General features: G+C 53.7%; 1 protein-coding gene across 2 annotated transcripts; it reads right to left on the reverse strand.

The window, feature by feature from the left end:
* Nucleotides 1-2,236: 2,236 nt before the first annotated feature.
* On the reverse strand, nucleotides 2,237-20,893 carry Ninj1 (ninjurin 1). 2 transcript variants are annotated; one of them, XM_023707801.1, is made up of 4 exons: nucleotides 20,414-20,893; nucleotides 5,730-5,961; nucleotides 4,548-4,711; nucleotides 2,237-3,089 (listed from the first exon to the last, which is right to left on the reverse strand). In XM_023707801.1, the coding sequence occupies exons 1-3, from the start codon at nucleotides 20,615-20,617 to the stop codon at nucleotides 4,557-4,559; spliced, it is 591 nt and encodes a 196-aa protein (XP_023563569.1). In that variant the 5' UTR covers nucleotides 20,618-20,893; the 3' UTR covers nucleotides 2,237-3,089; nucleotides 4,548-4,556. The 2 variants fall into 2 exon arrangements, with proteins under 2 accessions (XP_023563569.1, XP_004647615.1); XM_004647558.2 differs by lacking the exon at nucleotides 20,414-20,893 and adding an exon at nucleotides 12,857-12,999.
* Nucleotides 20,894-25,480: the final 4,587 nt, after the last annotated feature.

The following is a 25,480-nucleotide window of genomic DNA, read 5'->3' on the forward strand; positions in this document are numbered from 1 at the left end:
TCACTCATCTTCTTCCTTCAGTGGTCTCCCCATCCCACCCCCAGGTTCTTCCACCAGGCCATTTCTGCCCTGGAGCTGGTTGACCATGCATCAAACGAAGATATGAGCCAAAATAATCCTCTCCTCCTTTCAGTTGTGGCTGTTGGGTATTTTTGTCTCAGCTACAAGAAAGTGATTAAGACAATATATTAGTTATGTATTAGTCAGCTTTCTATCATTATAATAAAATACATGAGACAATTAACTAAAAAGACTAAAGGTTTATTTTGGCTCAGAGTTTTGGAGATTTTTAGCCCACAATCAATTGGCCCCATTGTTTCGGGCCCCCAATAAGGCATCTGGTAGGAGTATATCACAGGGAAAACCATTCACTTCACCGGCCAGGGAGAGAAAAGAAACAATGAGGGGACTACAGTCCCAGTCGCCTTCAAGGACCTGGCCCCAGTAACCTGCAGACCTCCCACAGGGCCTCACCTCTTGAAAGTTCTTAGAGGTCACTTAGTCAAATCATGGCCCAGTCTATCCTATTGTCTGGTTCTGCCTGCCTGCTATTATCTCTCTTTTAGTCACCCACACACCTGTCCATCTACTTGCCCATCCATCTGGCTAATCACCTCATTAATCCCTTACAGGAAGAAGGTGAAGGAAACCAATCTCCATCTCACCCATCCCCTTGTGGCCATTGCCAGTTCTGTGTGACTGTCCCCAGTCTCCACTCCCCCAACCCCACCATCCCTGCAATGCCAGGTCCAGCTTGCACCAGCCTCAGGGCGCAGGTTAACCCTCCACCTATAACAGGTGTCTCCTTCTAGCATTGCCTGCTGACCTCCCTACATGTCCCGCTGTGGCTCCCCACAACTCAGTGGGCCCATCTCCTTGCTCCTTACACAGCTTGCTCACTCACCGGTGCTGTCCACCAGTGCTGTCCCTCAGATCTAGGTCCTTAGGGCAGGGTAGGCCTCCCAGAGGAGCACTTAGGAGTGATCTGGACTGTTACTTCTGTCTGCCCTTCACCTGCTCTGACAGATGCACAGAGCCCAGCACACTTGGAAGGGTGCGTTCCACCTCAGATGTTTCCTGAACATGACTGCACACCCAAGCGAGGTGGCACACAGGCTGCAGGAGGTGGGATTGGTGGGAAAGACAGGCCAGACCAAGGACCAGGAGGCCTTCTGGATAGGACACTTGTTCTCTGGTGCCGACATCCCCTTGGGCTGGGCTCAGACCGCCATCCAGCCAAACACGCTGACCTCCTCTGATATGGGTGGTGACCCTCATCTAAAATATCAAAGGTAATAGAGCCCAGATAAGGAACAGAATGACAGGAAGGGGCAGGCTTGGACAGTAACGTGATGACCTTGGGATACAAGGAAGCACTCCAGAGAAAGGGGTAGGGCCATCGGGTGTACCTGTGAGACGTGACTAGACGCTATAGAGGCAGTGAGTACAGGTGCCTGAAGGGGAGGCCCAAGGGACAGGGCCATGGGGGCCAGAATGTGCCTCCAGGGCCAGAACTGTGGCCTGGGCTCAGGGACTCCTCTCAGAATCCTCCCTCCCCCAGCCCCATCTGGGTGAATTTCCTCTTTAGAGGAGGAACCAAGCCATGTGTTGGCCAACATCCGGCTGCGACGGGCCAGCCCACACCAGGGGCACTGCGCTGGTGGCATACACCTGAGCCATTCTTAGCCAGGGCCCGGGCAGCAGCTAAGGCACAAACCATCCTTGAGCCCCAGGGCTGTTGTATCAGAAGAGGTTTTCCTGGGCAAGGCTGGGGGACATCACAAGGCCTCACAGGGTGTGACAGCCTGCCCTGAACTTGGACAAAAAGCAGTGCATCATGTGTGGGGTCCTGGGCAGGTCTTTATTTTATCTTGCTTTGCTCCAAAGGACACAGCAGGCCCCTGAACATGGGGCTGCCGTGCTGGCTCCAGGAGGGCTGCAAAGGCAGGCTTTAGCACTACGCATGGGAGTGATGCTGGGGGCCAACCCACCCAGGCCCTCTCCAGGAGGCCAGGCACCTGGGGCTCAGCATTCCTCACACATACTGGACAGGCTGACAGTGCAGGTTCTGGGATGGTGGAGATCACACCTAGCAAAACATTCACCAGTTTTGTGAGGGCATGCTTCAAATGATTCTTCCAACTTTTCTATGTGTTGGTATAAAAAATTAAAAGCAGTTGAGCACAGCATCACATGCCTGCAATCCCAGTTACTCAGGAAGTAGACACAAGAGGATAAGGAGTTCAAGACCAGCCTGGGGAGCTTAGTGAGATCCTGTCTCAAAATTATAAAAAAAAAAAAAATTAAGAGAGAAAAGCAGCAAGGCATTTGAGCCTCTGACCCAGGCTCCTCTGCCTCTAAACCGCATCCTGAGATAGGCTGGGAGCCAAAGAGGTCCCCAACCCTGACTTTCTGGGGAAGGCACTGGGATGAGCTGTGTGCTCTGAGGCTTAAGGAAGGGAAGGGACCCCAACACAGTCCCACCCCAGGCAGGGAGGACAGTGCCCAGAGCCCAGCTTTGTTGGTCATTCCTATTAATGGGCACTTAGATGCCTAGGGATGGGCTGGGGCTCTGCCAAGTCACTGTGGGTAGAAGGCATGAACACAATTCAGGGGCCAAGAGGACACAGCCACCTCCTGATAGCTGCATAGCCCAGACACTGAGGCTGTGGCCCAAGGCCACCACTGGGTCCCCTGGGGTGCTGGTCCCCTGTGCCTCTGGGTTAGAAAACAACAGAGGCAGTGGTCACCAGGGGAACCTGGCAGGCCCCCTAGGAAGTGGGGATGCTGGTGTATTGGCAAGGGGAGGAGCAGCTCCCTGTCCATCTGGAACGGCCTGCGACAGAGGCCGGCTGGTTCCTCATCCAGCCTGTCCATGGATTTGCTATGTGTCCCCAGGTGGCAAGTATCTGAGACGCTCCAGTTCTGGCCTTCTGGGGTTTGCATCCAGCCCCCACATTGCAGCAGTCACAGTGGGAGCAGAGACTTGTTCCAGGAGCTGGCCTGGCAGGTTCGGTGTGCTACACACAGGGAGGTGGACGCCTTGAGGGAATGCAGTCCTGGGCTCTGGGTGACCAGCCACTCAGGGTCTGGAAAAAACAGAAGATGTACAAGTGCTGACCCACTTGCTCACAGCTCCCTGGCAGGAATGGGCTCTATGCCTATCTGGTGACCAACCACTGGGGCGCTCAAACTTTGGAATGAGAAGCCATGTGACCTGAATGCGTTATCACAAATGTCCTAGCTCTCAGTTTTTCCTTGAAATACAATGTTCCCCGATCACTGCCTGGGTTGAAAGGCCTGGCCCATTGCATGGGGCCAGGGCCTGGGAGCTGGGACCACAGCTGCTCAGCAGGCCCAAGACTCTGCTCTGGCTGCTTCTAGTGCAGGACTACAGAAGCTGGGCTCAGGGACCCTGAAGACATCTCTGAGGACATCTGTGGAGGTGTGGTCTGTGTGTCTACAGTCCCTGGGGCCCTTTTCCTGGTCAACAAACAGATGCTCAGGGAGCATCAAGGACTGTGCTTAGGCCACATAGCAGGTGCCATGTGTGAAGGGGCAGGCTGGCACCAGGCCCTCCGGGAGAATGACCTAACACACCTACCCAGGGTAGTAGCTGGGTGCAGGAGGAGGGCTGCCTCAGGCTCTGTGGCCAAACCAGTGGGCCAAGGGCATCCACTGCAAGGGCATGTACAGCCTTACCCTCCACCATAGGCACTATAGATTGGAGGGCTCCAGCCTCCATTTGGCTCAGCCTCGCTCCCAGCTCAACCTCCATCCAGGCTGGAGTCCTCAGGTAGACACTCACCCTCTCTGTAATGGGACAGAGACGGGCTGAGCGCAATGTGGAAATGCTTCTACCCTGGGGGTGGAGAATGGGGTGTCTCCAGTCTGCCCTGGGTCCACCCCAGAGCAGGGGGTGCTGCAGGCCCCTTGAGACCCAGCCAGGGACAGGGAGATGGGTGTCATGAGGGTTCCAATGAAAAGACCTCAAATCCTGCTATCCTGGTCAGAGGGGGCAGAAGGGACCTACTCCACAGTAGGTCACTTTCTCAGAAGAGAGCTCAGGTGAGCTGCTGAGTAGGGCTTCAAGAGGAGCAGAGCACTATTCTCAGGAAAAGCAAGAAATGGTATGTATGTATGTATGTATGTATGTATGTATGTATGTATGTACGTTGTATTTTAGGGAAGAAATTTCTATTTTCCAAGAGCTTTCTGGGTGTGTTTAAATAGTGGCCACAGGGTCTGAGGTGTGGCTCAGTGATAGAGTATTTGCCTTGTATGCATGAGGCTCTGGGTTCTGTCCCCATTACTGCAAATGCAACCCAACTCAACCCAACCCTCAGATGGTGACCCAAAACACGTCTCATCTAAACACTGTGACCACAGGATCTTAAAGTAGCAAGCAGGCGTAAACTGCCTAGGGTATGCTCAGGCCTGGGAAGGAGCCAGGGACAGCCAGCTTGGGACTGCCAGGTCCTCACAACCTCCAAAAGGTGGTCAGCTGCAGATGCTCGCCCCTTCCTGGGCACTCCCTGGGCACTCACCTGGGCACCCTACTCCTGGGGCGCCACCCCTAGGACAGGCTTCTGAACCCCGAAGGCAGTGATGAAGATGTTGACCACCACGATGATGAATACCAGTCCTGTGGCTAGGTTGTTCAGGAAGTCCAGCTTGGCATGCTTGTCTGGGTTGTTAAGGTCATACTTTACTGTGGGTAAGAAGAAACCAGCATGGTAACGGGACTCTGCCCAGAATCTTACAGGACCCTCAGCCACATTTAGGGTAAGTTTCATCCTCTCAGATAAAAACTGCCTATTTTACTCAAACCCTAACCGCAGGTCCTTAGGTCCTCCTTCTGTGGTCCCCCACTTTCCCCACAAGGAACTGAAGCCCACGCAGGTCATACCCCCTAGGTCACCCAAGGTCATGCCACTTCTGGACATCAAGCCAGCTGGATGTGGTTTGCAGCAAACGTGCTGAGCCCCTGCTACGCTTCAATCTATGGATCCTCCCAACTACCCAAGGCTCTTCTGTTCTACCCTTTCCCAGGGGGGAAAACAAGTCCCAGCAGGTCTATTCACATATCCCAAGCCATGCAGCCAGGAGGCAAAGCAGAAGTGATCTGGTGCCTGTGCTGCTCCAGGCCAGAATGGACCCTGGGGCCAGCCATTAAGTGTGCCCTTGGGGCCGGGGAGATAGCTCTGTAGAATAAGTGCTTGCCTGGCAAGCTCAAGGACCTGAGTTCAATCCCTGGTTCCGCAAAACCTGGGGTCCTGGCAGGAAAATGCAGCAGCCTGTGGAGCTCTGGATCCCCCACCGGGCCTAGCCGAGCTCTGCCTGCCTGTGTTCCCTGTGTCTGTGTGTCCATCAAGCACAGGAAGTCAGCATGATATCGAGTGACTCAGTTTTGGGAGAATGGAGTTCTAGCAGCTATCCCTTACATTGTGGATTCAGCCGGCTACCCCTTCCATGGACATGCTGGTCCTTGGCTCCAGGCCCAGGGGGTCCAGGGTCTCCTCCTCACCTCCTAGCTTGGCTACTCTTTTACCACTGGACAGTTGTCACAGAGCTGGGCAGCTGTGCTACCACTGGGGTTGTGGGACTGGTCAGACTAAGCAGTGGGAGGCAGGATACTCCGGGCATCTGGGATGCTATCCTATCCCCTGCCCCATACACCCTGCCCTCGGGTCCAAGAGCACCCACCCTGGCTGTGTACAGACACCAACCAAGGAAGATGAGCAGCACCCCCACGCTGATCTGCAGGACCAGGGAGATGGAGATGAGGACCACCAGGGGCACGAAGAAGGCGAAGGCAGGGCCCTGCTCCACCACAGCCTTCAGCTGCGACGCGTTGGCCATGAGCAGTGCGATGTCCAGCATGCTCTCGGCAGCGCTCTTCTTGTTGGCGTAATGGTTCACGTTGATGGGGTGGTTCCTCCGGCCCCAGCGGGATGGCAGCTGTAGGGAGGGGGACACTCAGTAGGGCAGGGGAGGAAGGGGACTTAAGGACAAAGGGAGAGTGGTCTACAGACAAGGGATGGCGGGGGTGAGGCTGCAGCCTCAGGGAGGCTGGAGGGACCTGGCCAAGAGCGTGACAGGGGCTGGCTTCCGCCACCCACCCATGGCAAATGCCTATTACTCTGGGAAGAGAGTGTACTCCATCTTTGCAATATGGGGAGAGAAAGGGAACATCCAACAGCCACTTGCACTCTGGTTTTCAGCTGGAAAAAGGTGCTAGGCCCCTGCTCTCTGCCCTGGGACAGAGGACGAAATCCTCCTGCCCTCCAGCCTGCCTGTGCCCTCAGGGTCCAGATTCCTGTCTAGCTGTTGGAATACATGAGTAGCAGATCCAGACATACTGGTCTAGGCTTGAAATAGGCCCTTTCTGGGCTGTGCTCAAAATCATTGCTGCCTTGGTCACTGGTCACCTCAGACCCCTTTGCTTTCCACACCCTACCTCCTCAGCCTCAGGGTCACTCTGCAGAAGTCTGACCACCTTCCCTAGCCACATTCTGCTCAAGGATGAATCCCCCAGCACACAGCAGGCCTGCAATCGATGGCTTGGCACCCGGCACAGTTAGGCTCAGCACACAGAAACACGAAAGTACACACTGTCTGGTGACACTGGGGTCCAAGCCCCCTCCCAGCCCAGGTGACACTGCCAGCATCACCTCCATCTTCCTAACCCAGCAAGTCTAGAGGGACCCTGTAGTCCCCTATATTCCCAATGTCTTTCCTTGTTACCATATATTCTCATGCTCTGGGTTTTGTTTAGGCTTAGTCTGTTTTTTTCGAGGCAGGGTCTCCTGTAGTCCAGGGTGGTCTTGAATTCACTATGTAGCACAGGCTGGCCTGGAGCACTCCACAATCCTCCTGCCTCAGCCTCTGGCATTCTGGGATCACAGGTGTGCACCACCATTCCCAGAAAATACCCTCACGCTAAGGGCTTCCCCTGGCGTCTCCCATGACATCTCCTAGCAGGATGAGGCCCTCTTCTGCCATGGAAAGTCACTTCTCAGACTGGTGCGTTTCATTCAAGGCAGCTTTAGGTGTCCAGTTTCTTTCTGTTGAGCCAGCTGGCCCACTTCAAGCTACCCTTGGTCACACCCCTTCGCAGGAACTGAAGAAAATCTCATAGCCCCAGGTCCTGGCTCAATGTTCACATGTGACCCTGAGTCACCCAGCTCTGCACTGAAGCTTCTAGGATTTAAGTGGTGGTCAGAATGGTGGCCTGGGTCCAGTACCAGTGACCCTGAGCCCCTGGGAAATCCTATTTCCAGGCTCATGAAAGATGCAGGAACAGGAGGATGGTGCCAAAGAGGGGTGGATATCAGCAGTCACGTGGCCACTTCTGCAACCTGTAAAGAAAGCTAGGAGCAGCTGATACAGGGGACAAATGGGGCGGGGACTTTGCTTTGATCCTGTTAAGTTTAAATTTCATCTCAAACAATGTGTCTAGGAAGAAGGCAGGGTGGTGTCAGGAACAACAGGTAGGTTCTGCCACCTGTACCTCAGTCAGAACATTACAACCACCTGTCCTTGGCATCAAGTGCTCTCTGCCAACAAGTGCACCTGGGTCAAAATTCCACATGGGTATGGAGGTACCCATACAAGGTATGGGAGTGTACCCCTCCCTACATGGAGGTACTCCACAAGGGTAGGTGGCTAAGGCAGGAGGACTGCCTTGAGTTTGAGGCCAATCTGGATTACATAGTGAGATCCCATCTCAACAAAACAAAACAAAATTCTCAACTCCAGAATGCACACGGAAAGCTAGCCAGACCTGGGTGGCCACCAGTGCCAGCCTTGTAGCCCCAGTGCAGCCCTGGGATCCCTGCAAGTGTATCACCAAGCCCCCGTGGTAGCCGCACTCTGTGGACTCTGCTAGGCAGTGGCTGAACCTCCCAGCTGCCAATGGCTTGGCTACAGACAGCTCAAGCCTGCCAGTGCCCAGCACTGAGGTCATTCTCAGCTCTGTCCTCACAAAGGGTCCAGCCCACCATGGATGTGCTCTGCCAGGAGCCAGGGATCTAGACATCACAGGCCCACAGCAGGGATGTACTCCCGAAGTGCCATACTGCCTTCCATTAGGGCTGCCCCAAGGGTTCCTCTGGATGTGGGCTCTGCCTTGGGAGATAAAAGCCAGATGCAGACCCTAATGGAGTTCCTACCTTTTAGAGGAAGGATTCCATATACATACACAAACATATGTGCACATACACAGATATATGCAGATAGAGACATCCACAAACATATGCATACACATATATACAACATACACACATGAACATGGCAAACACACATGCCCACTTCATATCACAATATACACATACCATGTACACATAAATGTACATGTAAACATGCAGATACATATAGGCCTGCATGCACAACAGATGTCAATACACATACACCTATTCAGACCTACATATATATAATACACACACATATAACATCTATAAATGCCACTTCCACACATATACTGAGTACATGCATATGTGTAAATACAACACATGCATTCAACTAGCATGCCCTCATGCACATATGACACAACGCACAAGCACATACATGCTATGCACACACAAACATAAACATACACCTAGGCTAAGTTGGTGGCCTCTGAGCAGTTGGAAGATTTTTGCTTCTGGCTTCTGGGGTTGAAACCAGGGTGCCCTGAACTATACCCCTAGTCTCCTTTCATTTTTTGAGACAAGTCTCACCAAGTTGCCTAGGCTGGCTCCAAACTCAAGATCCTTACGCCTCAGCCTTCCGTGTGCCACTGTGCTTAGTTGGAAGAACACTTCACTCTGAACACTTCTGAACCACGTGCCTATTTCATGGCCACATGGTCATGAGGCTGTTCGGACACACAAATGAGCACCATCAGCAGCTGAGCCCCACACCCAGGCTCCCAGCCAGGCTCTCCATGAGCGCAGACAGGGGGCCTGTGGCCCCGCTGTACTTACAGCTGCCTGTTTAAAATGAGGTTTAGTGCAGAGGCTCCTTATGCACAGCCACACAGCAAGAGAAGGCCGAGGGGACTTATAATGCAGGCCCTGGGGCTCAGAGCCCCGGGGCTAGAACCACTGTTCCTTCTGTCTTATCAAGGAGGGCTGGGTGCACCCGTGGGGTGAGCTTCCAAGGGCTCCCTGTCCCAAACTCTAAGCCTTGGTCTCTCCGTGTGCCACAGAGCTATGCAGCAAATGCCCCTGGATGGCCTGGTGTCTTGGGGCCAGCAGAAGCCCTGGTTCAGTGACCCTCCTAGAGAAGGGCATAAGGAATGCAGGCCTGGCCACAAGCCCAGAGGCCAGGGGAGCCTCTCTGTACATTATTCTCCCTCTATAGACCAGAACACTGAGGCTTGCAGGCTCTGCCCAGGACACCTCCAAGGCAGAGCACAATTCAGATCCAGGCCGAGGGTCGAAGCCTAGTACTACACCAGGGCAGGCATCACTGGACCCACCCAGGGAAGGGCCACTGAAGCTGAGTGTGCTGAAGGGACTCCATGAGAAGGGGAAAGGGCTATGCACCAGGCCTCCCAGGCAGTGATGGTGGCACTGGTGAGTCCAGGTAGAGAGCCAGATGGGCCTGACCAGATATCAGTAGCATGCGAGGAAAGCCCCTAGGCCTGGGCCTATGTCAGTGCCCTGAGCCTTGCAAGAAGCAAATACCCCAGTTAATATGTTACCAGGGACAACAGGAGTTCTGAACCCCTGGCAAGGCCCAGCGCTGGGGAGGCGGTAGACTGCTTTCCTCTAAGCAGCAGGATAATGCTTTGAGGATATATACAGAGTAGGTCATTGGTGCAGGGTGCTGCCTCCTGTGCACAGCTGGGCAGTACAAGTGGGGTCCAGCTGTGTGGTCCTGGGGCCACCTGAGGGGAAAGGTCCACAGCTGAAGAGGAGGTGGTGGCTAGGATAGCAGAGCATCTGAACCAGGCCTGCTGCACTCACAGCTGGGTTTGGCCATACAGCAAGGGTGCTGTAGGTACCCCGGGTTTGGACAGGGGGACTTTGGCCATCAACTGGACCCATAAAGGTGGTGACACATACAGGTGACACTGCTACAGGCCTGCACAGGGAGAATGGTAGAGGGTATCATCACACCTCCTCCATCATTCCCAACCTCAGCCTAACCCAGTGGGACTAACCTCCACATTCCTCAGAGAGCCCCACCAGCTCATAATTAACTGTGCACAAACAAAAACAACAGCTAGAAAAGACCAGGGCTGAGTAGGCTTAAGGCCAGTTGCTATCCTGGGTGACCTGGCCAGCCTGCTCAGGGGCCTATCTCTGGGGCCCAGCTAGGAACCAGGAGATGGTGGAGCAAGCTGAGAATGGCCTCCCTGCAGACTGAGCTGGACAGGAGCTGTCAGCCCACCCTCCAAACCAGGCTTGGCACAAAGCCCTGTCTCAGGCCAGGGGTAGTTGCAGAGTTTAGTGCTCTGAGGCCTATGCCTTCCCAGGAAGCAGGACCTGAGGGTCTCCAGCCTCCATGTCTGTATTCCTGGCAGGAAACCTCAGCAGGAAGTGCAGAAGGCGGGTCCCCATGGCAGCTGGGTCACCAACTGGGCCAGGCTGGGCAGGCCCACTTCCTGTGGGCTCAGTGCTGACCAGGAATGACCCCAAGGTCCATCCACATTGCCTTCACAACTTGGCTATGACCCTGCCTCTTTCAGGAACTGCCAGTTAAGCAGAAATGAGGGAAAGCAGAAGCTTCCCTGGTAGCTGAATTTACACCTGGGCCGGGGTCGGTAGCCATGGAAGACACAATGCTGTAGTCCAGAGGCTCGAGGTGTGGCCCTAGGAACTTCACTCTGGGGGCTGTGAGAGTCAGGAGGGCTTGGCTAATAACAGAGGGCTGTGCCTCAGCTACATTTTGGCCACCTGTCTCCTGCTGTGTCTAACACAGAAACTGTCTCCAGAGTCATGCCCAGGGCATGCTGCAGCAGTAGGCAATTTCTACATTATAACTGCTATTTGCTATTCCTCCATAGCAAGCTCAGAGTATGGTGACTCCAAGAAGAGACTGGCTTACTCCCCGAATGCTGCTGGGCACAGGAGACACAGGGTATTTGGAAAGGCAGGGGCCAGACTTCCCCACAGCCTGGGCACCTCTGTCAAGAAGATGCCAAGTAGGAAGACAGGAAGACACCAGCACTGTAGTGTGCTGGACCCTGCTCCAAGCACTTCCTATGCATCAATAGCCCTCACCTCGCCTCTCACAGGGGAGCACTGGTATCACTTCCATTTCAAAAGTGAGAAGCTGAGATACAGGGTGCTGACATCATGTGACCAAGCAACATCAAGGGCTGAGGGCAGGATGCCTCCTTCCTGGATCCCAAACCCCCAAGACCTGGGATGTGTAGCCCGGCTCCCCACCCTGCATGTTCAGCCCTCCAGCCTTTGCTCCTGCTCTCCACACCCTTCAGAAGGAGGACCTGTTCACCCTGCCCCTTCCCATCTTCCAGAGCCAGTACTAACACCCCCTACTCACAGAAAGCGCCCTCGTCTGGAGAATGCTACACTTCTGCCTTTGCTTCTTGGGCCTTTCTGGGCCACTCTCTGCTGTCTGGAGATAGATGGGGTGGCAGGAAGAAACTCTACCTCCCTCTCTCTTGTTCCTAGGGCCAATACAGTGATCCCTGGGGCCAAGATGCACCTACAATCCGCAGGAAGCACAGCACACAATCTGCTGTGAACAAAGCTGGTGCTGAGTGGAGGCCAAAGCCTGGGCAAGACCAAAGATAGGGGATGTGCACCTCCTGCCCCTCAACCAGCCTCTAAGCCCCTGCTTCCCTCAGTCCACGATCTGCTTCCCATGTGCCCCTGACAGCAGAGAGGGATCATCTATTCTCTCTTCTGAAGATCTTGTACAGAAGACCCAGAGGGGTGAGCATATCTCCCTAAGTTTCCTCTCTCATCAAGGGACAAACATCTGTGCAGTTTTGGGACCATTCCAGTCCTGGTTCCTTTGCCCTCCTCTCAGCCTGTCCTGTCCCCAATGGTCACCAATATCCAAGCAAAACGTCCCTGCCCCAGAGTGGTTTACGCCCCAAAGACGACTGGAAAATCCCAGCCAGGCCCCAATTCTCCACCCCCATCCCTAGAGGGGTCGGAAAAGGAAAGAATTCCAAAGTCAACACCTCTCCAGAGGTCTATGCCAGGACCAACTGCGCTGGTAAGAGCTGGGCCCTAAGCTGAAGCTGCCAGGGGCCCAGGTCCCCAGCTGCCCAAGCTCCTGGAAGGAGCAGGGGGTGCAAGGGAAGAGGGGGGTTCAGGAAGGGGTGCACCTCCAATGTGAGGCACAGGCTCTGGCCATAGCCTGCGGGTGGTCATGGGGGGGGGCGACTGTAAATGGTGACGTGTTTCTGGAAGTCAGGTGAATGGAGCCACAACACGCGCCTGGGTTTCCCCAACACGACAGCATGGGCAGTGCGGTCACCTCGCAGTGAGGTAACTGTCTGCCGGGCTGCTGGCCTGGATCCCAGAGGCTGTAACTCCACGCCCACCCCGCGGGGCACCAGAAGATGGCCTGGCAGGGCTAGAAGTTAGGAAGGCGGTGTGGGAGGTTTGGAGAGGGCGCCGCGGTCGTGCACTGACGCGCAGCTACGCATGGGCACTGGCCGGAACCAGCATTCCTGTCGGCCCCGCGCCCTCGCTCTCCTGCCCGGGTGCCCAGAGCCCTGGAGGCCACCGCTAGGAACTAGCACGACTTGGCCCGGAGCATAGCGTCTCCCGAGCACCCCGCAGACGCTTGGCCCCGACGCCCACAGGTGCCCGCCGAGCCGCCGGATTGCGACCCAGACTGGGCGGCGTGAGGCATGGGGCTCAGGACAGAGAGGGGGCAGTCCTACCGTGGGGTCCGGGGAGCCGGGCGAGCCGGGGTGCAGGTCGCCGTTGAGCTCGTACTCCTCAGTGCGCGAGTCCATGGTGCAGCCGCTGAACCGCCTCACTCAGGCCTGAGAACGCAGCGTCGCTTGTGCCAAGGCCCTGGCTGCGAGCCCGCCACGCCCCTTCCATGACAGCCACGCCCACGCCACGCCGCGCCACTCCCACCGGGCACTTTGTCCTGACTCCTCCTTCACACCCCACCTCCGCCCCACCACCGGAAGAGGAGGGTGCGGGCGGGCTGGCAACACGCCCACTGCGAGCAGGTCCACAGTTGTGAGACTATAGGCTCTGGGAGTGGGGCTGAGCCTCAGTTGTGTGCCCGTTTAGTTTGTCCTGGGCGGGGCTCTCCTGGCAGTGCAGGTGCCTCCAGCTCAGCCCTGCACTCTTGCTGCACACCAGCAGTGACTGAGCATTAACGGTCCTGAGCAGGGGTCTGGGAACTGGGCTTCCTACACCGAGCCTCCACTTTCCTATGTGGGCAATGGGAGTACAAGGGCCTCCCTGACAGGTGGTGCTGGGGAGGGAGGTGGAGGGTACAGCCCGGTGTCCCAGAGGAAGGTAGGACCCGTGCTCCAGCCTTCCGCCTGGGCAAGCAGAGCTCCCAGACTGGCAGCCTCAGCTCTATCAGTCTTTGTTTCCCAGGATGCCTTGGAACCTCTCCTGGGCATGGAAAGCCGGGGGTGCGGTGGGGGTAGGGGGACATGGTCTTTCGGGGCCAAACCAGGCTTCAGGAGCTTGGTGAAGGCCACAGGGGTGTCTTCCCCTCCCGACATCACTGCAGACCCCGCTGCAGTTTAACATCCCCTTTCACGGGCTGCACCCCAGATTTGTGCATTGTCTTTTGGTGTCTGCTGATGGTTCTCCCAAAGGCTTTTAAATAGGAAGCAGACACCTGAGCCCTGGCTAGGTGGGGGTGGGGGTCAGAACTGTTACCCTGCAGGGGAGTGGGCTCAGGCAGGTAAGTGTGATAAAAGAGAAAATATAACTCCCAACCTGTTTGCATGAGTTCTAAGGAACAACAGAGATTCAGAGTAGTAAAAAATTTGTTGAGAGATAGCTGCTGAGAGACACGAGGGAACTGAAAGGGAGTTGGCACCAAGATCATTTCTCCAGGGGTAATTTAGTGTATGAGTTGCTGAAGCAAGAACATCTAGAAATGTTTTATAAAGCAAAATCATAAGGTGGGTACATTGTGGATTAAACTATAACCAACTGATAAAGATTACAAGGATAGATGCTTAATAGCAAGGCTACTTGAAAAGAACATTTTGGGGAAGGAGTGTGTTTGGGTGCTCTGGTCACCCACTTGGTGGCTGATATCTATCTGGACTTTCCTGGACAAGGCAGCACAGTTAGAGTTCCAAGTTACTGCTTATTCCTCAGGGAGGGGTGTAGGCCTTTACATTTCTATCTTGAGGCCCAACCTTCGACAGAGGCACATCCAGCCGCAGCTCTGATATCTTTTTCTACTTGAGAGTTTAGTCCCCCTCTGACTGTATATTAATTTCCATCTAATTTAACTGTCTATAATAGCTTCACATCCCTGTGCATAATGTTACCCATCTGTGCTTTCAGCATAAGGCTGAAGTTTGGTCAAGGTCTTAGGAGCCTGGTCTCTTCCTACCCTCCCATAAAGAAACTAAAGGTCTGATATTGTCCATGCCTGTAATCCCAGAACTTGGATTCACAGAGGCAGGGGAAATCACAAGTTCTACCCCAGCCTGGGCATTTTAGTAACTTAGTGAGACTTGATCTCAAAATTAAAAAAAAAAAAATTTTTTTAAAGGCTGGGGATGTAGCTCAGTGAAACCCTGAGTTCAGTTATTAATATTGCTTAAAAAGAAAGAAAGAAAGAAAGAAAGAAAGAAAGAAAGAAAGAAAGAAAGAAAGAAAGAAAGAGAGAAATGAAAGAGCAGAGAGGTAAGAAGTGGTGCTTGGGAACATCTACTCAGGATCTGGCTGGAGGCAGTAGAAGCTGCAACAGGCAAGGTTCTACCCTGGGAACCCATGAGACAGGCAGTGAGCACGAGGCCCCAGACCAGGTCTGTGAGGGGCTTGGTGCCATCATGTCTCATCTTACAAAGAGCCCAGTATTCTTTCCTTCAGTGGATGGAGGATACTGAGGCACAGCTGCGGAGCACCAAGCCCAGGAAGCTATGCTCAGAACTCTGGGTAGTTTGTACCCTGTCCCTCCACCTTCCCAGGCTGGACACCAGAACCCAGGCTTGCCTCCCAGTGTGGTCCCCACACTCATTCCCCTCCTCCCCCCTCTGCCCTGGACGGGATGAATTTGTAAGTGAAACCGAAGGCACAGAAAATGCAAGTCACCCAGGGGAATTTACCAGAAAACAGATCTTCACCCTGGGCTGAGCCCTGCTCCCAAGTGCTGGGGACAGGCTGGGGCAAGGGGGTGGGGAGAGTCTAACAGGACCCCCACTGGCGTGTGGTCGGGGCTGGTTTCTGGTCCTGATTCTTAGGTGTTCATCCTTAAGTGCTCTGCCCATTTGGGGGTTGAAGAGCTCATGGGAGCCACCTGGGAGGTTGGGCACGTGCATCCTCGCCACTCACCCCCCCAGGCCTCCAGCTGAGACTGCCAAGCCTCATTGGGTTGGACCCCATTAAGGCAGGAGATGGGAACATGAGCGTGCGGCAAGGCAGGAAGCTGAGACAGGACTGCCCATGATAGCCCTCCTAAAGGCCACTGGCTTTCAATGGGGCCAAGCCATAGAGAACCTGTTTGGGGCCCACTTCACAGCTGAGCAAAGTGAGGCTCAGGTTGCGTGCCAAAACCCTCCCTGCAGGAGACTCTCAGGCAGGGCCTGGGGATGTGGCCTGTGACAACAGTGGTCACTATCACAGGGATCACAAGAGACTAGGGAGCAAGGTCTTTAGATGTCGGCACCATCCCCACAGAAGGAGCTCGGCCCTCCTTTACTGTATGGAACAGACTCCGCAGGAAGAGCCTCAAAGGCTCCTTCTGGCTGTGAGATCGCTGTTCTCATCTTCTCAGAGAGGAAGCCCAGAAAGATCTGAAATAAAAACTGGGTAATGGGCTGTGTCTGTAATTCTACTTTGTGCTGGGGTCTGAGACATCTGCCTGGCCAGCCTCAGTTTCCTCAGCTGTCCACAGGGTGGAGGTGGAGCCCTTCTGCTCTGCAGTGAAGGATTTCCCGGGTTGCTATGTCATCTGCTCCCTCCTAGCTCAGAGCTGTTTGTGAAGCTGCTGTCTGCTGGATCCTACCCAGGACAAGTCTTAAAGGGACTGTGTCCCTGCCACCCACACACTTTCAAGATCTCCTGGGATGCTGAGCAGATGAGCCATCCACAGCCAGCTACTTGACACTGACCTTGAGCTGAGGGTCTATGTGGAAATGACTGTTGGAAGTGTCCCAAGGCAGGACCCAGAGCAAGGCAGTGCCCAGCGGGGCCCATGGCTGGTCTCTCTGTGTAGGTATGTGTGTGTAGAAGCAGACACATTGGTGTCTTTATGAAAGGACTCTGGGGGCCTTTGCTGGGAAGCTTATGGCTGGCAGCATCTCATACTGTGTCCCCAGCCTGGGGAGTCTTAGCTTTACTGTCCCTCATGACAAGAAGCTAGTTGATAACTTCCAGGTTGTGGAGTAGAGTTCAAATTCTTCCCTTTTGAGTTCTTTGGTGTCTGTGAACTGAGAATGCTTTGAAGATGGCATATGCACACTGTGGTGGTCTCAGTCATGCCTTAAGCAGCCAGCTCCATCCTCCTGGCCAAAGAACAGGGCCTCAAGCTTGTCACTGGAACAGGCCTGGAGTTCATGCCTCCATCCAGGCCTTGGTCAGGAGGGAGACCTGTCTCTCCCACCAGGTCCTTCATAAAGACATGCTGCACTGCAGAGGCCTTTCAAGGCTCAGAACATATCATGCTGGTTAGAAACCAAAAGTTGGGACCTCCTCACCCCTGCTGCCTACAGCAGAGCTGAGCGTGGATGGTCAGATACCCATTGCACTGGGTAGATGTTGGGATGCTGGGATGCTGGGATCTGGGAGAACTTGGTGAAAGCCTTAGGCTTGAGATGCCGACAGGCAGGCAGAGCACAGGAGTCTTGGCAAGCGGCTGTGCCAGGGCTCCTCTGCCTTGGAGAGGCCTGGAGGGCACAACTGCTGGGGGAAGCCTGGCATGCACACTCCTGCCCCGGCCCGCCTGCACCTGCCTGCCTGTACATGTCCACCACCAGGGCAGCTGCAGTGCTGACATTGCTGGGTGTGGCCTATTAGCTCCTGCTCACCCTGAGAGCCTGTTCCTGTGGGCAGCCAAGCTGTGCATTCCCAGCAGATGTTTTCAGGGACCACGGCTCTGACAGGGTCATGCCAGGAGAAGACGGTGAAGGATGCAGGGTGAGTGAGGATACAAGGCTGGGCCTGTGCAGAGGATCCAGGCCATCTTGCCCATGCCAAAGATGGGGGGCACTGGAGGCTCCAAGGGCAAAGGTAAATGGGAGCAGGGGGCATGGTGGGGTCAAGGAGGATGGCAGGCCAGGTGATGTAAGGCTATGTGCCATTTTCCAGGGAAAAGAGACATGCCCAAGGTCACACAACCAGGCGCGGCTGCCCTAGACGGCCAATGGATGCCGGAGACACAGTGGATGCCCACCACATGGGAGCAACTGCTGAGACATGGCCCTCGCCATCTGGAATGCTGTGCACCATTCAGCGTGAGTAAGAACAGCCCACTGCCCTGGAGGGACTGGGGACGGGGCAGGGACAAGCGGAAAGGTGGTCCTGTCATCTGCTCCTGTCTGTGTATGCTTCTGTTATCTCCTTAGGGCCTTCAGGGTCAGGCTGGGGCTGATGCTGCTTGGCCTGAGCATCTGTGTCCAGCCAAACCCTGTTCCCACCCCCAACCTGTCTTCCTCTTCCCACTCAGCCTTACATTCCTAACTTTAGCTCTGCAGTGAGCTCCCAGACTCAGAGCAGCACTCCCAGGATCCCCTCCAGCCAGGTCGACCCTTGTGGCCTCCTTCTACTGATGGAGGGGGTGTGTGCAACATCAGGGAAAGGACCATGAGCAGTGGGTACATTAACTACTTCCTCCCTCCTGCCAGGGGGAAGTTGGATGCAATGGCTGGTACTCCAATGCTGTATTGGACTATGAGGAGCCCCGAGGCATGGAAGCCATGCACAGCAGGGCTGAAGGCAGAGGGAACCTGTGTCCAGACTTCTTGTTGAAAGAAAAAAACCTCTCTCGCCTTGAAGCCATTATAATTTTGTTTTCTTCTGTAACTCACCGTTGACATCAATTCTAGTTTGCAAAAGTAACTTAGACTACACTGTGACTGGCCAGCTTAAATCCTCCTGAAGGCCCCTGGGTGCCCCCACTCCCTACCCACCCTTGCTTTTAGCCCCTGTGCCTGCCCTTCCCTCTCACAAAGGCAGGCTGACCCATGTCCATATACACACACATACTACCACAACTACACACCCACCCACAGGAGCATGCACAAGCCCATGTGTACACAAAGGGAATTCCCATTCTCTATGTTCCATTGAATCCTTTCTACCTCACCAAAATGCAGTATCCTGCCCCAGGTCTCACATGGCCAGCTCCTTCCTGCTCCCTGCATCCCCTGCCCCGGACCAGTGCCCCAAAGAATGTTGTTTGTATGTTTCTGTGAATGTTGCTTGCTCCCCATGTTGCCCAACACCAGCACCTCAGCACCCAGAAAGAGAAAACTCCAGTCCTGAGCCAGGTGCTAGGGACACGACTGGTCACATCCTCTTTGTCCATCCTCCAGGCAGGGCAGCCAGCTGCCCCTTGGCTGAGCCTGCACTCAGCCAACCACTAATGACTGGGGCTGGCTGGCTCCTTATTCTTGGCCTTGACATGGGCCACTCACTCAGCCACAGAGTCACTCGGCCTGAGAGCATGAGAGCAAGGTGGTGGCAAGCACAGGTGCCCTGTGGCTTGGAGAAGAGCCATTGACTGGCAAGTGGCACAGTCTGTGCATCCTCCTCTCCCCACAGCCCAGGCCAGGCCGGGGTAGCCTTCCCTGCTCAGGAAGCTGGGGCTAAACCTCCCTTCACTGCCAAGCTCAATGCCAGCCCAAGTGGTTGGTGCAGCCACAGGGGATGGTGTGAGCTGGGTCACATGTCGGTGGGACCCACATCCTGCTAGCGGTTCCCACCTCCTCATCCTCTGCCAGGCACAGAGTCTCCCCTCCAAGTCCCCAGGCCTCTGAGGGTACCCTCCTGCACACAGTGCCCCTTATTAGGTCCCCCTTATCCTTTCTCCTTGAGCCCCTCCTATTTGAGGTAAAGGGCTGAGGCAGGACTGTCTCCATCTGGTACTTAGATATAATGGGGGCCATGTGTTCCTGGGCACGGAACCCAGAGCCCCGCACATGCGAAGCCAGTGCTTTTCCACTAAGCTGCATTCAGGACTCTGGCAGAACATTCTCCATCCAGAGCGCAGCTGTCTGGCCAGGGTGGGAAGCTGCGTTCCGAAGGAGCTGTTGTTTTCTATGGCCCGGAGGTCCAGGCTGGGGCTGTTATCTCATTGCCGCAGGGTGGTTTCACCCGTAGATTAAGGGGCGGAGGGTGTCACTGTACCTCTGAGAGTTGAGACTTGAACCCAGGTCACCTGAGTCTGCTTGGCACTCTCTGCCCACCACAGCTGGGTGCCAGAAGCCACCTTGTAGCTGCAGTGAGGTTGTGTCCAACCCTTTCTTGTCTCCCCTGGAGAACGTCGCCCACCTCAGATCTGACGTGACCTCAGATCAGGTCCCTGAGCAGACCTCTGCAAAGGCCCACAGAGCCTGGGTGATGTTGCGAAGAAGGCCAAAGCTGAAGACCCCTCCAGCCCACTCCCTGTGGCACCGACTGGGCAATGCCCCATACCCTTTGTACTTGTGTGGCAGAACACTGTTGTCCTTGGCCAGGACCAGCTTTCTTTTTCTCGTCCTACTTCCAGTTGGGCCCAGGCTTCCCTTACCTAGGCAGCCATCATAGTCCCAGGGGCTGCTCGCTGAGCCCAGCCCTGAGCTTCTACCCAGTCTTGGGGTGCCAGGGCTACCAGTGGAGACCTTGCTGGGAGCATCAGGTGATGCACCAAGGGATGTGGGCAGGTGAGGCTGCTCTTGACCCGTAGCCACAGGTGAGGCCACACCTAGCTCCTACAAACCCTTGGCTAAGTGTCCTTCAACAGGATACAGCTGTCACTCTCTCCACCATAAGCAGGTAGGAGACCCTGGTGTAGCATGTCAGAGATGAACATACCAGATGGCATTTTTAGCAAGCTTATATCAGTCGGTGAAGGGAAGAGGCCTAGAGAGGCTCCCAGGCCATCATTACATCTACCTGGTGGGACAGGTAGGTACGACAAGCAGCAATGTCCTTACTAGGTCACATCTCAGGCCCAACAAATAAGCAAGCAGTACCTGTGGATGCCATTCAGGGGACAGTGACTTTGGGAAGCAATGGCCCCAGGTAACCTTGACCTCATGCACTGAGAGGGAAACTCCAGAGGGCGTAGGCAGCTGAACACTCACCATGCCTTCTGGCCTCTGTCTGTGACTGCTGTTACACACTCTGATGACTGGTCTGTGCTCTCTGTGCACTGCACACGTAGGCCAGCTCGTCTTCCCTTCTGGACTTTCCCTCCAGCGCTGGGGATGAGCTGACTTCTTCTTCTTTTTTTTCACTTCTGACAGTGAGGGCCAGCCAATTGAGGTATCCTCCTCTATAGAGGGCATTCAGAGGCCTGGGAGGAGAGCAGCCCAGGAGGCCAAGTATGCCTTTCTGGCTGGTCATGATCCAGACACCAGAGGATTCCAAGAACAGAGCTATACACATAAGGCCCTGAGTGTGAGCTGTCCGCCTTTCTGAAGGCCGCTGCCCTTCCAGCTCATGAATGCTGTTTGTGTTGAGCAGAGCCTGAAATGTCATGTTTCCTGTCCCTGGCTCAGATGGCATCTTGGCTGGCAGGGGCCACAGCTCCACAGGCCAGTTGCTGGGCAGTTCCTAGGCCCGTATGTAGTTGGTGGGCTAAGAGCAGCTCATAAGCTGACAGAGCCCTGCCAGTACAAAGGGGCATTTATAGATGGGGCTGGCATGTCTCCATCAGAACACGGAGGAGACAGGAATAGCCCCACACATGGTGCCTGCAGGGCTGGGCTGGCTGGCGCTGGAGGGTGTCAGCTTTCCACTCTTCCAAGTTGGGCAACCAGGCCAGAGTCCTGAGGGAGCTGCCTGGGTGGGGGCTTTCTGACAGCTTCCCCTGCTGCAAGAAAGTGGGGAGAAAGAAAGGCAGAGAGCAAGGTGGAGGAAGTGAGAAAACGAAAAGGTAAAAAGGAGGACAGAGGAAGCAAATGTAAGTTCATGACTCCCCGTGACACGACAGCTGCTTGAAATCCAGGGACCTCCACAGCAGGACTTCCCGAGGCTTCTCTCAGGAAGGCAAAAGCAGAAGTCCTCACACGCTGGGAGCGATCACGTGTCCCTACAAACACCAGCCCTTCCGGCCACAGGCAGCTGTGTTTGTGTTATTTCTTCTGCCTGTAATGTCCCTCAAAACATTCAAATGGAGGAGAAACGAAGTCCTTCCCACCTCACCCCTCCTTTCCAGTCCATTGTCTGTTTCTAATAACAATGCCACAGCCTGGGTAAGTTCAGAAGAGAAAAGGTGTATTTGGCTCACAGGGCTGGCCCAAGGCCAGGAGGCCACGCTCCGTGGTGCACTTTCTGCTTGCAGAGGTGGCCCAGAGCACTGTACGGAGATGGACAGGGAAATTGTGTGTGTACTTGTGTCCTTTCCTCAAAACCGAAAGATTCAACCCCAAGGGCTCCACCCTAAGGACTTTATGCCAAATCACCTCCAGGACGTCCTGCCTCTAAACCCAGTGGTCACATCAACTTCCCACCCTCTTACTATCTCACAATAGAGATTAAATTTCAATACAGGAAGGCTTGGGGCACATGCTCAAAACGTATCCAATCTCTAACACACCTATACATAATTTTTAAAATTTGAGTGTGCTGAAACCAACGCTGACAATGTTCTGGGGAAACAAAGAGATGGCTCCGTTGCTAGTGATAAGGGCTGAAAATTCAAAAGGCTTAGGTGATACCTAAGTCTCTTTCTTGAACATGAAAGGGAGCTGGACATGGGCAGTCTAAGCCTGGCTTGTCACCTCCATAATGTTACTAGGGAACTGTTTTCTCTGCTTTGCATAGGATCTAACTTCAAAGTAGCCTTAGGGCCCAAAATGGCCATATAAGATCTAATAACCATCACAACAAGACGTAGGCATAGGGAACAAATGGCAGCGGCAACCCAGAGCAGATCCTGCAGATCAGCCGCTCTCATATCCCTGGTCTTATTTCTGGGGGCATTATACCCAGCTGACTTTGTAGCAAGAGGCAGCGGGTAAGATGGAAGCAGAATTTGTTGAATGAGGCTCTGAAAAGCTCCTTAACAGGACAGATATTTAGAAATGGATAAACATAGCAGGGGAAGAGATACTTTACTGGTTCCTTCTAGAAGGCAAAATTTCAAATACATAAGCAGGATTAAAATACTGCTTTCCTCCCATGTGGTCCCAAGCCTGTGACTGTGTGTTCAGAGAGGGAAAAATGTAACCTAACCATTGGCTTGTGATCATAAAAGTAAATTCAGAGACAATTTCATTTTGCAACAGTGGGGCAAACATGAGCATGCTGTATTATGTGTACTTGGCAGGAGGTTCTGACAGTCACTGTGAATGCTAGTGATGGACAGGTGTGAGAGAGGGCTGATGTTGTGACAGTAGAAGGGAGACTGGAACTGAAAGCGTGTGTCCTGTGATTGTCACAAGGTGACCACATGTTTGGCTGAGGATCAGAACTGAGTGATGAGGCAAGATTTAAAAAATTTTTAGCATTTCGGGGCTGGGGAAATAGCTCAGTAGAATAAGCACTTGCCTGGCAAGTGCAAGGGCCTGAGTTCAATTCCCAGTTCTGAAAAAAAAAATTAAAATAAAATAAAATAAAATGTGTAGGGCCAGGGATGTAGCTTCAGCAGCACAGTGCCTTCCTGGCAAACGCAAGGTCCTGAGTTTGATTCCCAGTACCAAAAAACAAAAACACCTTGTGAGTTAAGGTTTTAAAACTCTTGGGCCAGCCAAATAGCTCAGCAGATTAAAGTACCTGCAAGCAGGTGCAGGGGCCAGGGGTTCGATCCCCTGGCCTGCCCAAGTGAGCCCTGCCCCCAGGGTGCCCTAAACCAGCAATTGAGACTGGGTGTGATACCATGTGCTTATAATCCCAGCTCTTGGGAGCCTGTAAACATCGAGGATCACTATGAGTCTGATCTAGTAGTGAGACCCTGAACACTCTATAGACCCTTCCCTAAAATACAAAATAAATAAATAAATAAATAAATAGTAAAGAATTAAAACTTTCCTGCATCTCACATTAAATATATGTATTCTTACCCAACCTTTCCTTATAAAGAATATTCATTGTAGACAATTTAGAAAATGAAGGTGAGTGGAAAAAAGAAAATAATTCCACTGCTCTGAAATGACAACTGTCTGTCCTTTGATACCGTATCATCAGTGACAATAAGTGTGGAGTGCAGAGGTCCCTGGGGGATGTGTTTATGTCTGGTGCTGGCTTCCATGGGCGGGCTGGCTGGCATCCAGCTCCTCCTGGTGGGTGTGGCCCTGTTGCAGCTGGCTGGGGGGTGGCGTTGGGAGGGCTGGGGTCCCCTGTAATGACCCTCCACCTTTCTTAGAGTCCTCTTTGTCCTCATTCCTGTGGAGAATAAAGAAGTGGGGCGCTCAGTAGAAAATGGGGGAGTCAGGACTGATAAGGTGGAAAGTCAAAGTTTAAAGTGTGGCAAATGCAGAGTGAGCAGGGGAGAGCTATCTTAGGAATGTAGAGACCTGCAAAACGGGGGGGGGGGCAGCCCACTTGGATGCCCTGTGAGTTTGAGGTATACCTTATGTTTATAGGGGTCAGCTGGTTTCTTAAATAACTGTTTACTGATTTGATTTGTGTCTTTTGAATCCTTCATTAGTGCAAAAGACAAAATGTGCTCTGGCTTTGTGTCCTAGACTCCCTGAGTGACCAGTGAGGATTTTCAGAGAGGACTATGTCTTTTTCTATAGAGGCAAGCTCTTTATTATTCGCCGGATCAATTCTACAGGCTTCACAATTGGACCTGTGGCCTGTAGGGTTTGCTTGCTGAGGGCCTTCGTGAACATAAACATTACCTCTTCCCAGGTTCAGTCAAATAGGTGAGCCTGTCGCCTACCACTGGTAAAGCAAGAGGAGTGTGGTGGGAAAGTGTCCTCCTCCATAGTGAGAGGGGACACATGGGGACGCTGACTCACATGCAGCCAACACCCCAGAAGCAGAGCGTTTCCCAGCCAGCCTGTGCATCTACTCACAGATACCACATCAAACCCAGGTTCATCACCCCCCACCCCTGATGTGAAAAGGCTGGTAACTCAGGACATGTCATCCATGCAAGAGAGAATTTTTTTTTTGGAACACAGAAAACCAAAGATGGGGGCACTTGCCAACAAAGACCACCCTAAAGGACTCAGGTTTGCAAAAGGGTTTTATAGGGACAGCTAGGGATGAGCATGGTGGGACGGGGGTAGGACAAATGGAGAAACAAGCCCCTGGGTGCAGGAAACTCTGACCCTTTGTAGCAGGCATGTATTGGCCAAGCCATCACCAGTCTCTGATAAACCACACAAACAAGAAGAATGCATAAGTGAGAAAGTGTTACCACTGCCACCACAACAAACTCTAAAAAAGCCCCCTCACTGCACTGGCTTAAGTCACTGCTGACGGAGTTCACGCAGCTGGGCATTCAGTTATTAGTTTCCACTAGCTTTGCCGTAAACAGCGCCTCTAGCTGGTGTGATAATAGGCTGCTCTGTAACAACCGAAAGCCCTTTTGCCTAAATCATGGACTCTTCCCTCAAGTCCACAGATGCCTGGTAGGTGACAAGAATGAGGCAGAGGGCTGGTCACCTCTTCCTTCATCTTTCTTTGCGCTCTTAACCCTGTGCCTTAACATCTTGTGTTTGTTTGCTCTCTTAACACTTGGGTCGGATTCTACTCAGCTCTAAATGTAGATATGTTGATAATATAAGAAACATTTTGTCCAGGGCTCTGTAAAGGGCTGGCCTGGCTCACTGCCCACTGAAGCCAGCATATGTTTCCTCCACCCTATCCTGGTGCTTTCCCAGCAGCTCATGAACTAAAAGTCCCTCTTATCTATCCTGAGGTCAGTCCATCTGTGCAGGGCAACACGACCAGCTGGAGGAGGAACTCAGCAGTCAGTCACCAGTTGAGTAAAATTGGCCACCATCTGGCCCACAAGGACCAGGCCAGCATGGTCTGCAGAGAATGATGTACCAGATACACAGCCTCTTTGGGAACCATGCTTGTGGCCATTGGGGGAACCCCACAGCAATTAGGTAAAAACCTGGGGCTCTCAGTTCTGCAAGAGCAGTTGCTGGCTCCCTTTAGCCAGAGCCCCAATCCACTCCCACACCCACACAAAATCTTTGCCTGTAGCAGGGAGCATGCTTGCGACATGTGGCCAGTCTCAGGTCAGT

The sequence above is a fragment of the Octodon degus genome, unplaced genomic scaffold, assembly GCF_000260255.1.
Source record: "Octodon degus isolate 3935 unplaced genomic scaffold, OctDeg1.0 scaffold00312, whole genome shotgun sequence".
In the NCBI taxonomy this organism is placed as follows: domain Eukaryota; kingdom Metazoa; phylum Chordata; class Mammalia; order Rodentia; family Octodontidae; genus Octodon; species Octodon degus.

What these genes read in the sequence shown, in the direction of transcription:
- Ninj1 (XM_023707801.1), bottom strand. Translation starts at nt 20,617, where the DNA reads ATGCCCTCTATAGAGGAGGATACCTCAATTGGCTGGCCCTCACTGTCA. An exon ending in GACAGAGGCCAGAAGGCATG is followed by an intron (nt 5,962 to 20,413) that starts GTGAGTGTTCAG and finishes CCCTCCCTACAG; the next exon opens with CTGCCATCCCGCTGGGGCCG. An exon ending in GGTGCTGCTCATCTTCCTTG is followed by an intron (nt 4,712 to 5,729) that starts GTTGGTGTCTGT and finishes TCTTACCCACAG; the next exon opens with TAAAGTATGACCTTAACAAC.